Source organism: Sinocyclocheilus anshuiensis, unplaced genomic scaffold (assembly GCF_001515605.1).
Source record: "Sinocyclocheilus anshuiensis isolate Anshui unplaced genomic scaffold, SAMN03320099.WGS_v1.1 scaffold571, whole genome shotgun sequence".
Taxonomy (NCBI): domain Eukaryota; kingdom Metazoa; phylum Chordata; class Actinopteri; order Cypriniformes; family Cyprinidae; genus Sinocyclocheilus; species Sinocyclocheilus anshuiensis.
This window is the reverse complement of record NW_015552559.1, coordinates 245,505-259,631: the sequence shown is the minus strand read 5'-3', so window position 1 is coordinate 259,631 and position 14,127 is coordinate 245,505. Positions and strand designations below refer to the sequence as shown.

General features: G+C 35.9%; 2 protein-coding genes across 3 annotated transcripts in view; both read right to left on the bottom strand.

The window, feature by feature from the left end:
- Window positions 1-3,165, bottom strand: part of LOC107664676 (pannexin-2-like) — a 12,269-nt gene extending 9,104 nt beyond the window's left edge. Inside the window, exons 1-2 of the mRNA XM_016455316.1 lie at window positions 3,117-3,165; window positions 919-1,482 (exon numbers count right to left, since the gene is read on the bottom strand). Of these exons, the coding sequence (XP_016310802.1) occupies window positions 919-1,147 (229 nt within the window). The 5' untranslated portion in view covers window positions 1,148-1,482; window positions 3,117-3,165. The remainder of the gene's footprint in view (window positions 1-918; window positions 1,483-3,116) is intronic.
- A 1,894-nt stretch (window positions 3,166-5,059) lies between these two features.
- Window positions 5,060-11,844, bottom strand: LOC107664680 (membrane protein MLC1-like). 2 transcript variants are annotated; one of them, XM_016455322.1, is made up of 13 exons: window positions 11,551-11,844; window positions 10,532-10,547; window positions 10,138-10,382; window positions 9,216-9,305; window positions 9,075-9,128; window positions 8,766-8,867; window positions 8,057-8,158; window positions 7,419-7,487; window positions 7,215-7,331; window positions 7,067-7,123; window positions 6,760-6,882; window positions 5,606-5,749; window positions 5,060-5,301 (listed from the first exon to the last, which is right to left on the bottom strand). In XM_016455322.1, the coding sequence occupies exons 3-13, from the start codon at window positions 10,375-10,377 to the stop codon at window positions 5,221-5,223; spliced, it is 1,179 nt and encodes a 392-aa protein (XP_016310808.1). In that variant the 5' UTR covers window positions 10,378-10,382; window positions 10,532-10,547; window positions 11,551-11,844; the 3' UTR covers window positions 5,060-5,220. The 2 variants fall into 2 exon arrangements, with proteins under 2 accessions (XP_016310808.1, XP_016310807.1); XM_016455321.1 differs by lacking the exon at window positions 10,532-10,547 and having other exon boundaries at window positions 11,551-11,595.
- Window positions 11,845-14,127: the final 2,283 nt, after the last annotated feature.

Sequence of the window (14,127 nt, the reverse complement as noted above, 5' to 3'; positions counted from 1 at the left end):
ATAGAAAGTCCCATAGAGCGGTTAATAATGGCTCAACTTAATAAAACTTAAATCTGGCACTCTATCAGCAGTGCCATTCATGTTGTGTAATATTTCAGATTTAACATTTTATGCCATGTCATCAATTTTTCATATGTATAAAGGGTGTTTTCTCTAAACATGTTTACATCCACACATTTTTATGAAAATGTTAGAATTTTGCATAAAGAATGCTGAATGGAAAAATCAAGATGATGTGATAAAAATGTGAATATGTACATTAAAACATTTAGGCCAGTGTTATTTTAGTATAAGTGAGATTAGTTTTTATTTTTATATTTTCTGTTTTCATTTTAATTTTAGTTTAAGTTTTAGTCATTTGTGTTGCGTTCTTTGTCATTTTTATAATTAAAAAAAAATGTCTATACAGTTTTTATCTCATTTTATTTCAGTTCTAGTTTTAGTTATTTTAGTACCATTTCAGTATCAAATAAAACAAAATGAAAATGAGAAATGTTGTTGAAATATTGTTTTTAATAAGTGTTTTTATATTTGATATATTTTTATATTTTATTTAAGTTTTATTACATTTTTTTGTGGTTTTAGTATTAGCTTCAATTTTAGTTTTAGTTAACTATAATCCTGTTCTATTTGAGGTAGATAATGTTTTAAATTGGTAAGAAGTGCACAAACTAATGGAAATGCATGTACCAAATAAATCCCTAGATGTGCATCAGAAAGTCACGTGATTGAATAATTTACTCAGATTTTTGCTTACTATCACCATATCGCTGCTCATTTGCATAAAGTTAAGCTCTCCTATTCCTCACGTCCTCGGAAATAATCATCTCTTATTAAAAATGAATGGCATTCAAAATTCTTTCTCACTGCAAACCATAAGGTGTTCATTTGTCCATAATGCTGCGTAATGCCACTAACCTGCAAAGTTCCTTGTGAAAACTAATGTGACCAGCAGTATAGGGATGATGACAGTTCCTATAGTCACAACACGGTCAAAGGGCAACTCTAGTTTGAGCTGCACCATGAGACCCGCCAGCACACCGGCCTTCTCATCCTGTGTGGAACCCGGCAGGATCAACTCCTTCAGCTTCTCACCCGCAAGCAGAGCCGTGGCCATGTCCAAGTTCTGCTCGAAGATGTTCTGCATTCGGCACCAGCAGCCCGCTCGCCACTAACCTCACAACACTCCTGATGGGACTTGAAGCTCCTCCTCCTTCACCCAACCCGCCAGCCACTGGATTGGCTGAGGGCTTTTCCCTGCAACAATATAATGAGTGATATGTAAGAGGTGTTGACTTGAAGGATGAAAGTGGATCTTCTAAGAGTCACAAAGGAAGCTTTGTGGTCAGCCTGAGTTGATGGGTTATTGATGGCTGATCTTGTCAGAGGTAGATTGAAGAGAGGAAAATCAGAGTTGATTTGCTGCTTATATTGACAGCTGGGATGACTTTCTCATCATATCTATTCCACTTCTGCAAAAACCTGTAAGTGAACGGATACAGATTATCAAGAAAAAGTAAAGCTACTGTAATCTGTGAAAGTAAATTGCATTTGATTCTGCATGTTCAGGCTCTATGAAAGTGCAGGTTCCTTTAATTCAGTAACCAGTGGAGTGTGCCTATCTGCAGAGTCCTTTGAGAGCGTGCACTAGTGACAAGGACAAAAAAACACAATGACATCCTACTAGAGGCTTAGATAGTCCAGATTAGAGTGCAGAGATTGTACACTGTTGTTCTTTAACTCATTAGAAAGTTTTACGGCATTATTTCTGAACTACATGGAAGCTTGATATGTTGCAGTGTCTTTGCCCACGGTATAAAAACACAGAAAATAGAAAATAGCTGTCGTACATTTCGAAAATCAATATATCTCACTTTGAGCTCAAGAAATCAATAAGGAGTAGCTTTCTAACAAATGGAAAGAACAAAAATGGCAAGAACCCCACGTTTGTAAGTTAACTTTATTTTTGTGATGAAGTATATCAGTTTTTCAACTGAATGCACTATAGATGTTTTATGTTCATCTTTAATGTACACTAAACAATGTCTTTATCGTCAGAGCTGTGCCATAGTGGGTAATGAATTGTTCTGACATAAAAATTTGGTGTGTTTGTGATTGACTTGGTTTTATTTATGTAAATAAACAAAATATTAATATAGGTTTTTATTAACATATTTATATTGTTTTGATTTAAAAAAATAAATAATAAATATTTAATTAAGTTTAATATATATACAGCCTGTAACATAAATGCAGGGTTAAATATCTTTGTATATTTCATTGGACAAATCTAGTTGACTCCATCTGCATTGAAGTTTAAAAAATTTAATTTTCTTTCTTTTTTTTTTTTCAATTTTGTTGAAAAAAAAAATCTGCAACCATCAGTGCTGGGGAAAGTTACTTTTAAAAGTAATGCATTACTCCATAAAAAAGTAACTAATTACGTTACTTCGTTACTTTTTTATGGAAAGTAATGCGCTACGTTACTTCAGATATTCTCTTGTAAACTAAAAAGTAATGCGTTACTTTACTAGTTACTTGAAAAAAGTAATCGGATTACGTAACTTCTATATTACTTGTAATATATTACCCCCAACACTGGTAACCTAGACTGGTTGAGTATAATTCATATGGTAAATAAAATATATTGCACTCTGTTACATATATATAGACAATGAGGTCAATATTCCGATTCGTGGTTGACTGATATATGTTTTTCAATATTTCGATCTTAAATTATTACAATTGGTGCTGCCAATCTTGAAGACAATATGTGCTGATATAAGAAACTATTCTATTAAAAATTGCTTATGTTAGGCATAGTGTTAACTTGTATTTGTCACTTTGGCCTAGTTAGAGACAGTTTAGATCCTCTAAGAGAAACTAGAAAAACTCCTTTCACAGCAGGTTTGATCAAACAAGTTGATAGTGATTAGAAATGTGTCATGCAAACTTAATGCAACAGTATGCAGTAGGCTAGTATCTTTTAACGCAAAACAGCCTTAGATATAATCTAGGTTTATCGACGATGCTGTATAACGACACTGTCCGACATATTGACATTCTGACAGTGAATGTTTAGGAGCATTAAAGGTCTTGCGGTGCACATCACTTACGCTCAGTCGAGGAGCTGTCCGTCACTGGATCATCTGGCTAGGATGACACATAGCGGCTTAAGACATAGATATGATAAAATACATGATACTATATACGACATGAGTGAAAGAGAGACGGAGAGGACTGGGTTGCATTGACTCTCATCTGATGTCACATACCTGTCAGATTACTCGATTATACTGAGGAACACGCAGAGCCCGAATCCTATGCTCAAATCATCAACACCAGGAAAGATCTCCTCACAACGTCCAACAGATCCCCCCCCAAAAAAACAAAGGACGCGGATGCTGTGACTTGTGCTTTAGTGTTGAGCATCCCCGGCGTCTGAAGAGTTAATCTGCAGTGCGGGCGAGCCGTTTCAGCGTGTATCCGGGCACACACACCGGTTTGTTCCGCTTCTTGCCATCCCTCTCACCCTCCCCTGACAAACCTCGCACACTTCTCCGGTTTACACCATCATCTCCACACAGACCTTCAAGGAGATACATTGTCGTTGCTTGTTTGCCTTACACGAGACGTTATAATATATTGCTAGTGTGCTTGTGTGGAAACGCAAGCGATACATCTGGCTTAATAACTAAAAGGAGACATTATGAAATCATAAAGATATGTATTAGATTCAACTTTTTCCCTCGTATGGTCTACTGCTGTCCTTTATTTACTGTATAATCAGTTTTGTTTTGCATTGTGCTGTATGTTGTTGTGCATTAAAATACAGTATTTCTTGCACAAGATTCTATTCTATTTATCTTATGTATTTGTTAATGTTACTGTAGGGTGACTGAAATCTGTAAAGATGTTTAGGTTACACTGCAGTAGCTTTTTTGTCATATTATAAGCTGCTTTTTATTTTATAGCAAAATATACAGCTTACGTGCTAATTAATTAATTAATTAATTCACCCCAAAAAATGAAAATTCTCTCATCATTTACTCACTATCACTGTCCATACAATTTAAGGTCACCAAAATGGTTTGGTTGCCAGCATTCTTCTAAACCATGAGCAAACATACTGAGCTGTTGGGTCACTTTCTGGAATAAGTCATTCACATTTCACGTAAACGATCTTTAAAATTTTATTGATCTACAATGACATAACAAGATGCATATATTTATACAAAAATACAATCTAACAAAGTAAAAATGGTTGCATGTAGCAAGGCACTGAACAGTAATATGGTCCATTAAAGTGTTAGAATTATTGAAAGCATCATATATTAGGTCCCCTACTCTTCTAGCTTCTGACATGTGGGTTTTCTAGATAATGCATTACAAGTGCTGTAGATTGTACATGCATGGTGTGTTCACCATTTATTTGCATATAAATTTGCTCAGCCATTCACTCATCACATATGATTCTAATTTCTATATTCATGATTGTGACACAAGTTTTAGGATCTTTACAAAAGACTTTCAAAAACAACCACACATTTTGACTTGTTGGTACTTTTTCTTACTAAATTATCATTCAGTAATATCTTTGACAGACATACACTATAACGTTCAAAAGTCTGGGGTCAGTTGACTTGAAAATATTTTTGAAAGAACTCTCATGCTCAGCAAAGCTGCATTTATTTGCTTAAAAATACAGTAAAATCAGCAATATTATGAATGTTATTACAGTTCAAAATAACAGTTTTCTTTTATTTATATATATATATAGCATCATTACTCCAGTCTTCAGCATCACATGATCCTTCAGAAATCATTTTAATATGCTGATTTGGTGCTCAAGAAACATTTCTTATTATTATCATCAATGTTGAGAAATTTTTTCAGGTTTCTTTGATAAAAAGGAAGTTAAAAAACAGCTTTTATTTGTACCATTTTTGTAACAATGTGAAAGTCTTTCTTTCACTTTTGATCAGTTTAGTGCGCCTTTGCTAAATAAAAGTATTTAAAAGTTTTTTGGTTTTTTTTAAGTTTAATATCTTAACCCCAAAATTTTGAACGGTAGTGTACTGTTCATTAATATGACAGGTCAGCTGACAACTATGACAGAAGTTTCATGATGATTATTTTCCAACTGACATTATCATACTCCATATTTGTACCTTCACTTTCTTTCTCTCAGTTTTTTCCTTCTGATGCCTGTATCTTTGGTCACTGGGCCATTTGGACCACCACTGCTTTCCATGCCTTCTCTCTGTCAAAATCCCTTAGTGTGCCATTTAGCGTTTGTTGCTGTAAGAAAAGAATGAGATGATAGAAAAGAAATGACCCAATAGTCACCTTGAGGTCTTCCTTTGTTAATCACAACATCCTCCATGTGCGTTGTGATGAAATCACAGCGGTGTAACAACTGCCATTCCACTGTGACTGTCTTTCATGCTACATTTGGCACTGTACAATACAGTTTTTCATTTATTAGTCTCTCATGGCTAACATCTTGTGCACAGTCATACAAAACACACACAGTACAACACACTTCCTGTACTCTTAAATTGACTTGTCAGTCATTTCATAGGGTGTAGGTTTGTATTTTTACCTCAGAGTGTTTTTTGTGTAGTGTGTCCCATTCAGTGCGCAGCTGGCTCTTGTAGGAAGCACACTTTACTATGGTGGCTAATGTTAGTACCGCCTGCACCAGCAGCAGCCCCATCAGGACAAGCAGCAGTATGTCATACGACTGCTGCACGCGCAACATACATTCACAAAATTAATACGTTTTGAACATCCTTCAAGATGGGTTTAAAGTTAAAAATGTAGGGATAGTTCACCTAAAAATGAAATGTCGTTCAAAACATGTATGAAGTTATTTTTGTTCTTTGGAAGTGATTCAGCAGTGTTGCAATTGTTAACTAAAGAATTGTTTTTGGTAATTGAAATAAAGCTGAAATAAAATTTAAATATTAGACAATAAACTAAAAATAATAAAAAAAAAATATTAAATGAAAATGAGAAATGTTGCCTTGGCAACTAACTGAAACAAGATGAAGTACTAAAATGACTAAAATAAATTAATGCTAGATAAAATTCTTAAACATTTTTTTTTTAAATGACAAAAACACATACCAATATTACTACAACTTTGAAAAAGAAAGCTCACGCACAAATTCAATTCACGCACCTCACAATGACTACAAAAAAGATAAAATAATATTATGAAAGCACTAAAGGCCTTGTGAAATCATACAATAGTTTTAATTATGAAACAGATTTCATAAATTTCAGCTGCAAAGCAGATCCAAAAAGACAACAGTCATTATTCAACTCAGTATTTTTATATGCTATTATTGTATTTATTAATATTTTGAATTAACTTTTATTTTTAGTTTTTAGGTTTTTTCTATATAGCTTTAATTAGTTTTTATTTCAGTAGGTTTCATTTCTGTACTTCAACATATTCATAACAAATATTTCAATTTCTAACATTTCGTTTAAGCTTCAATATCTAACTTTTCGTTTCAGTTTTTTAAGTTTAAGTTTTTCATTAATATTAATATTTTAGTTCAGCTTTATTTAAACGTCTGAAAATGTTTTTTAATTGTTTTAGTTTTGGTTAACAATAACAACACCGCATGAGGATCAGAAAATTCTAATTTTTGGGTGTGCGATCCCTTTAAGGGGTCAAAAAATGTCCAAATCTGACATATTGGAACTAATCTGATTTGATTGGTGGGGTGCACAGAAATGACTCACCTTTGCTAATGGCACTTCATGCAGATAGATCTCAATAAAATTAATCACGCTATAGGACAAAAATCCAGAAGCTGAGAAAAGAAGTGGTGAGGTCACACTACTTATAGCAATCAGCATTTCCACCTACAGCAGTAAAATTGAGAGGCGGAAAGAAAGAGAAAAAAAAAGAAGGCGAGAGACAGTCTTTAGAGAGAATCACTCTATAGAGAAGGCAGACAGACAGTTCAATGAATGAGAATGCTGAATGTCCTCTAGGGACGTTCGATTGCACTGCTTTATTGCTGGAGAGACCCTGATGGTGACTCACCAGACTCTTGCTGGGATATTCTGCCACCACATGGCTGGCAATGGCACTGGGGAAACACTGCAGAGGTATCACACACACAAGCAATGATAGTTAATCACTCTGAATAATTTACAATCTGAATTGGACTGATATAATAAACTGAACTCACAGCTACCAGAATCCAGAAGAAAGTGACAGAAAGATATGGCTCTGGGAGGAGAGCACCCAAATTCAGAGAAATAATTCCTCCAAATACAGCGGAGATGCCCACTATAACCTCAATTACCTGCAGCAGAGAAAGAGCGGCAGATCTACAGTAAAAATCGTGCTGATATACAGTGCATACACACAATCTCATTTGTAGGCAACTCACGGCGTAAGCCTTGAGAAGACGAGTGGGGAACGAAGCTGGGGTCACAACCACAGGGCCATCAGACACTGGCTGGAGGAATGAGATGGATGATAGCAATGAGGAAAAGAAAAAGAGCAGAGAGACATGAGCACAAGGGAGAACATATAAAATGTAAATCATATAAGCTAGAGACAAATACATTTAGTTATAGATATATCACATGGTGATAAAATCCTGCTGGCTGGGACTCAGCATAAAAGCATTATGCAATTATTTTGCAAATGGAAATAAATCTGAAATAAACTAATATATAAATATTAGATAGAAAACTCTAAATTAGAATTAGAATTTGTCCTTGGCAACTAACTAAACTAAATAAGCTTAAGTACTGTAACTATTGAAATTAAAATTAAAATAATAAATTAAAGCTATAAAAAATGACAAGCATATTTTGCATTAAGATTTTTTAGATAAAGGCAAAAATGTACAAATTAAATTAGAAATCTCAATTTCCACCAAACACTCAAAATTCATTATGAAAGATCTAAGATAATTATTTGTTATTATATACGTATATTTATTTCCTGACATCTGCCAAAATAATTGTAATATTGCAGGCAGTCTATACACATAAATGGTACACTCTCTCACACACACACCTTTGCATGACTGCAGCAGTCGTCCGCTGAGCGTGCTGACAGGATAACAGTACTGGCCGTGAGCACTTCCAGCACAATAAGCAGGAGCAGGTTAAAGTTGATCTTTAAGACGACAGACAGCAGTAACTGTTTTAATAGTATAGATGTTTTACATGCACATTATAGCTTAGTGTCTGAGCATTGTGTACAAGCAAGTGTATAAGCATGCAGTGTATTTACTTATAAATGACCATATTACTTCGATCAGATCTATGCTTTTCTATTGTCATATTATATAATACACTAGACTATTTAATTTTGATGTTACCACTGTCACGGTGCACACACACGAGGAACACGGGAACGAAGGAGCGAGGAGACACGGAGTAGAATAAATCAAAAGGGTTTTATTAACAAAGGCTGGGGATCACAGGACTCGACACATCAGGATGACGTTCAACGACTGACAAAGGACAAGAACTAGAACACACTTTAAATACACAGGAACTGATGAGGGGAAGACAAGGGACACCTGGAAATAATAAGACAATCAACATAGGAAACACCTGGGAACAAAGAATTCAAAACACGAGACAGAGAAACTGGAAGACGGAGCACATAGGGAGCAAAGACACACACAAAACCTGGCCCAGAGTCTGACAACCACATGAAGGACATTTTTAAGATCACTGACAAACATTTTAGGGTATTAGACTTGTGATGTTCTCACATTGATGGCTGAGGGACTAATGGCGAGTTTACATCCGAACCACACCAGACACGTGGTTGTCACAGCAAAGGACGACACGTAGACCATCTGAAAGTCTGAAACCTGTAAACATAATGTAGGTTATGTATTTGTAAAAAAGTAGCTTTTTACATTTTTTACTTTAGCTTTTCAAAAGCTAGTTTTTTAATACAGTTGAGCTACTGAAAACTATAGTTAAGCACCACCAGTTTTAGATAGATACTCTCCATGATTAAACTACTAGACACAGTTGATTTCTCTGTATTTATTGAAAAATATCCTTTCACTTACTGCAACTTGTCTGTTCTTGGCAATAGCGAAGCTCACCACTGCAGCTGGTATACTCTACAAACCAGAAGCAAAACATACGAGTGTCAAACTGACCAGTGGCCTCATCCATGAGCATATGAGTCCTTCAGGACAAACACTCACAGATCCAGCAGTACAACGCAGGTAGTCCATTGCACCTGGAAACACATTACCCATGTAGAGGGAGAAAGTTGCTGCTATCAGCAAGCTGCTCTGGGGGTCAAATACAGATGAACACACCCAGACCCTCAGAAAATCAGTGTGTTAAAGGAATATTTGACTCAAAATTGAAAACTGACTCACCCCTCAGGCCATCCAAGATGTAGATTAGTTTCTTCATTAGAACAGATTTTGAAAAATGTAGCATTACATCTCTTGCTCACCAATGGATCCTCTGGAGTGCCGTCAGAATGAGAGATCAAAACATTGAAATAATCCACAAGTAATCCATCAATTAACGTCTTATGAAGTAAAAAGCTGCATGCGAGAAACAAATATATCATTAAGGTGGTTTTAACTTGAAACTGTTGCTTCTGGCCGAAATACCAATCCATAATCCATAATAACACTTCCTGTTGTCCTCTCACATCAAAATCCACCAACATGGACTGTTTTCACTCACAAATGTGCCTGATCCGTGCATATTTCTCTGCTGATTTTCACTTGAAAAAGCAATATTATGAACAAAGGTCTCGTATTTTAGCCATAAGCAACAGTTTGAAGTCAAAAACATGAATTTGTTTGTTACAAACATGCATGCTGTTCACTTCACAAGACATTAATTGATGGACTGCAGTCATGTGGAATACTTGTGGATTATTGTGATGTATTTATCAACTGTTTGAACTCTCTTTATGACGGAACCCATTCACTGCAGAGGATCCATTGGTGAGCAAATAATGCAATGCTAAATCTGCTCTGATAAAGAAACAAACTCGTCTACATCTTGGATGACCTGAGAGTGAGTACATTTTTAGCAAATTTTCATTTTTCTTTTAAATCTCTTAGCTACAGGAGTGAAAATCTGCTGAGCCAAAGCTCTTACCCCTATAACGACGCTGTAAAGCCAGACTCTGTAGCTAAAGCAGGGATGTAACGGCCCAGGCTGATTCAACTGCAGGTCACTGGCCCTGACATCCACCGTGTAACTGTCTCTCTCCAACCTCTCCCGATCCAGATGCCGACTCAGCGTTCCTACCCCACTCTTTCGCTCCAGGGTGGACATCTGGGCATAGCTGAACACTTCCTGAGCTGATGCCTCCTCTCGTTGCATCCTGATATCCATGACCCCTAGAGATCCAATTCATATAAATCACATATATTGACTAGGTGAGAAAAAAATGCACCGAATGTAAACATTTAGAGAAGGAAGTAAAGAATATGGCTTATGCACTATTGACAGATTGCCATATGATCCTTTTAATGACACTTAAACTTACCTCAGTTCCCCAAGGCCTGTAAATGGAATGCAACACATTATACCGGTTACTTCTTTCAGAGCATTTGAAGGTCATTCAATCATAAACATGTCTTGTGTATTCCCGGGGAATGCATGAACTGATAAAATGTACTTTGAATGCAACACTTCGGATAAAAGCACCTGCCAAATGCATCAATGTAAATCTAACAGTGTTAAAATATGTTAGTAATTTAGCACTGTTAAATAGCAAATCAAATTTTTTTTTATACAGTATATTGTGTTGTGCTTAACAGTATCAGTCAGAAATTTTAATATTATACACAGTTTTACCAAAACTAACTAATGATAACAACATGTTTATATTCTCCCCAATATTTTGCTAACATAAAAAGTGCCAGACTGAAGATTTACTTTTAGTGTCTTGTTTCATTTAATACATTTACATAAAAATGTCCATATTTAGGCACAGCTGAGAAAACATATGGACCATAAAACAATGGCTTTACAGTGACATAACCACAACCCGCTGTGTTTTACGCTCAAACTTTTGAAAAATACCCTTTTTTTCACAATTTAGAAAGAGCAGGGTCTTGAAGGTGCTTCAATAACACGAAAGTGTGCTAAAAACATTTTTTTTCTTTGCACTGATAAAATCATCATACAAGACCTATGAGCTCCCAGTGCTACATTTCACTAATAACTACCAATATCTCGGTATCCAGGGGAAAAAAGTATATTTTTGGTTAACAATAAAGAAATAGAGCGCAATCAAACTGCTCCCTCTTGAAAACCCACACGCATAATGAATATAAAGCACTTTCACTGTATTACGTAAACAGCCACGGGAACACAGAGCAATAAAGAGGATGCATTGCGGGGATAATGCGTGAAGGCAATGATTCATAAAAAAGTTTGAAACACACCAACCCCTCCCTCAACCTCTTTTCCTCAACTTCATTCTGAGCCTCACTTCCTTTCCTCCATTCATTCATCTTATCTCTCCAGCCCTCTTTATCTTAATCTCTGCTTCCCACTCACCTGCCTCCAGCTTCGAGACACCGTTTATTTCAGCTTGGCCCACCTGTTCCCGTTCCTGTGGAAGTCTAAGGTTTTAGTTGTACTTTATCTTTGTCTTCTTCCTCTTGTTCCTCTCCTCTCTCCTCTCTCCTCTCTCTCTCTCTCTCTCTCTCTCTGTCCCCTCCACTCCAAGTCAATAAAAAACTTTTGGAACGCTTCAAAGCCTGGAACAGAAAGTTGAGAGTGTTGCCCTGCCAGCCAGTTTTAGCCAGTGAATGCAAATGGAGCGGAGAGATGGGGCTCAGATGAGGGGCTGCTGAGACCAGAGCCTCTTACTGCTCTGTTCAACTCAATGAGAGAACTCACACATAAATCAACACCCCCCTTGCTGCCATACACACAAAAACACACACAGAAAGAATGCACGCAACCTAGAATGAGTTTTCCCATGTACACATAATCAGGCACCAACAAATGTTTCTTTTCTTCATGCATGGGATTACATTCCAAACCAAAGTTTGGAATAATTAAGAATTTTTTTGTGTGTGTTTTTGAAAGAAGTATCATGCTCAGCAAGGCTGCATTTATTTTCAGAAATATTTTCAGTAATATTGTGAAATATTATTACAATCTAAAATAACTGTTTTAATTTTTAATAAATTATAAAATGACGTTTATTTCTGTGTTGGCAAAGCTGAATTTTCAGCAGCTTTTGTCTTCAGTGTAACATTATTCTACAGAAATCATTCTAATACGCTGATTTGGTACTCAAAAAAAATTCTTAATATTATTATCAATGCTGAAAACAGTTGTGCTGCTTAATGTTTTTGTAAAAACTGTGATGCATTTTTTTTCAGGATTATTTGATGAAATAGACATTTCAAAAGAACAGCATTTATTTGAAACAGAAAACATTTTTGATCAATTCAAAACTTTTATTAAAAATGCTGAATAAATGTATTAATTTATTTTTTAAATCATACTTACCCAAAACATTTGAATGGTAATGTATCACAGTTTCCACAAAAATATTAAGCAGTAAAACTGTTTTTAAGCATTGATTATATGTTACCAAATCAGCATATTAGAATGATTTCTGAAAAATCATGTCGCACTGAAGACTGAAATAATGACTGCTGAAAATGCAGCTTTGCCATCACAAAAATAAATTACATTTTAAAATAACAGAAAACCGTTATTTTAAATTTTAATAATATCTCACATTATTACTGTATTTAGTGTACTTGTTATCAAATAAATGAAGCTTTGATAAGGATAAGAGACTTATTTAAAAAACATTTAAAAAATCTTAACTATCAAAAAAGTTTAAACTGGTAGTATATATGTCAACAAACAAGATACACAGTTCTGGTTGCATAACAAGTTCAAAGCTGTGCAGTCCTGCACTTCGCTCTTGACTCCTCCCACCTGGGCCTCCGTTTCACTAGAGTGAAAAAAAACAAACCAGAGATTTGGGACATCCCACAGGGCTTCTGAAGTTTGTAACCAGTGGACTCATAAACAGGGTCTTTAATCCTAGCACATTTCAGAAGGTTCAAGCATTTTATCACACGTCTTTGAAATGACTGAAACCAATCTATTTCATATCAGAATCATAAATGCAACTGTGTGAATTACCATATTTTGGCCTATATGTATAAAAGAGATAAATAAGAGGCGAGTGAGCATATGTGTAAAAATGCTCACGGCAGTATTTGTCCACATCAATGCTACTGTTCAAAAGTGTCCTTGAAAGGCAGTATCCATGGATACCTTTTAAACAGCCCCCTTCCAATGGCTGACCACCACACTTCATTGCCCTCTGAATATGCTCCACACAAAGATCACATGCTCATGTGGACACGTACACACACACACTCCAGGCATGCCAAACTACTGAAATCCCTGCAGATGTATTACTGATTCACTATAACTCAGCTTTCAATAGTAATTTTAGGGGTTTATGAGGCAAAGAGAAAAAGTCTAAAGTTTGTGAGTTGTAGCAAAGAGAAACGTAAATGTTTCTTTTTACGTTCACGTAAATCATGAAGAAAATCTCTTTTTAGGGTCCTGATGGGAAAGCTCACACCATAAATGCCCAGTGGTCCTTTAAAGGGGTTATATGATACGATTTCAAATTTTCCTTTCTCTTTGGAGTGTTACAAGCTCTTGGTGCATAAAGAAGATCTGTAAAGTTGCAAAGACTAAAGTCTCAAATCCAAAGAGATATTCTTTATAAAAGTTCAGAGTCAGCCACACCTACCTAAAACGGCTCGTTCTAACACGCCCCCACATATCTACCTCACTATGTGGGAAGATTTGCATAACGCCGCCCAAATGTTCATGCAAAGAAAGAAGGCGTAACTTTTAGTCTCACTGTAGTTTTGTTGACGCTGCAACCATGTCGTGAAGACGCTGTGTGCTTCGTTGTGAAAGTGAAACTACTTTGTTTGGTCTTCCAAAAGAGGACGATATCCGCTTCGTCATGCCTAGAGCTGATCTGTGCCGTTCGCTGAGGGAATACATCAACTTTCACCGTGGACGAAGCAGAGTCCAGCCCGGGGTCGTCACATGTGGTTGCCGCTCATTCGTCGGATC

Bases quoted from the DNA above. Each gene is read 5' to 3' on its own strand.
- LOC107664680 (XM_016455322.1), bottom strand. From the start codon at position 10,377: ATGGATATCAGGATGCAACGAGAGGAGGCATCAGCTCAGGAAGTGTTC. The intron at 7,488-8,056 runs GTGTGTGTGTGA...TCATTCCTCCAG, and splicing joins ACTGCTGCAGTCATGCAAAG to CCAGTGTCTGATGGCCCTGT. The intron at 5,750-6,759 runs GTGAGTCATTTC...TTGCGCGTGCAG, and splicing joins ATGAAGTGCCATTAGCAAAG to CAGTCGTATGACATACTGCT.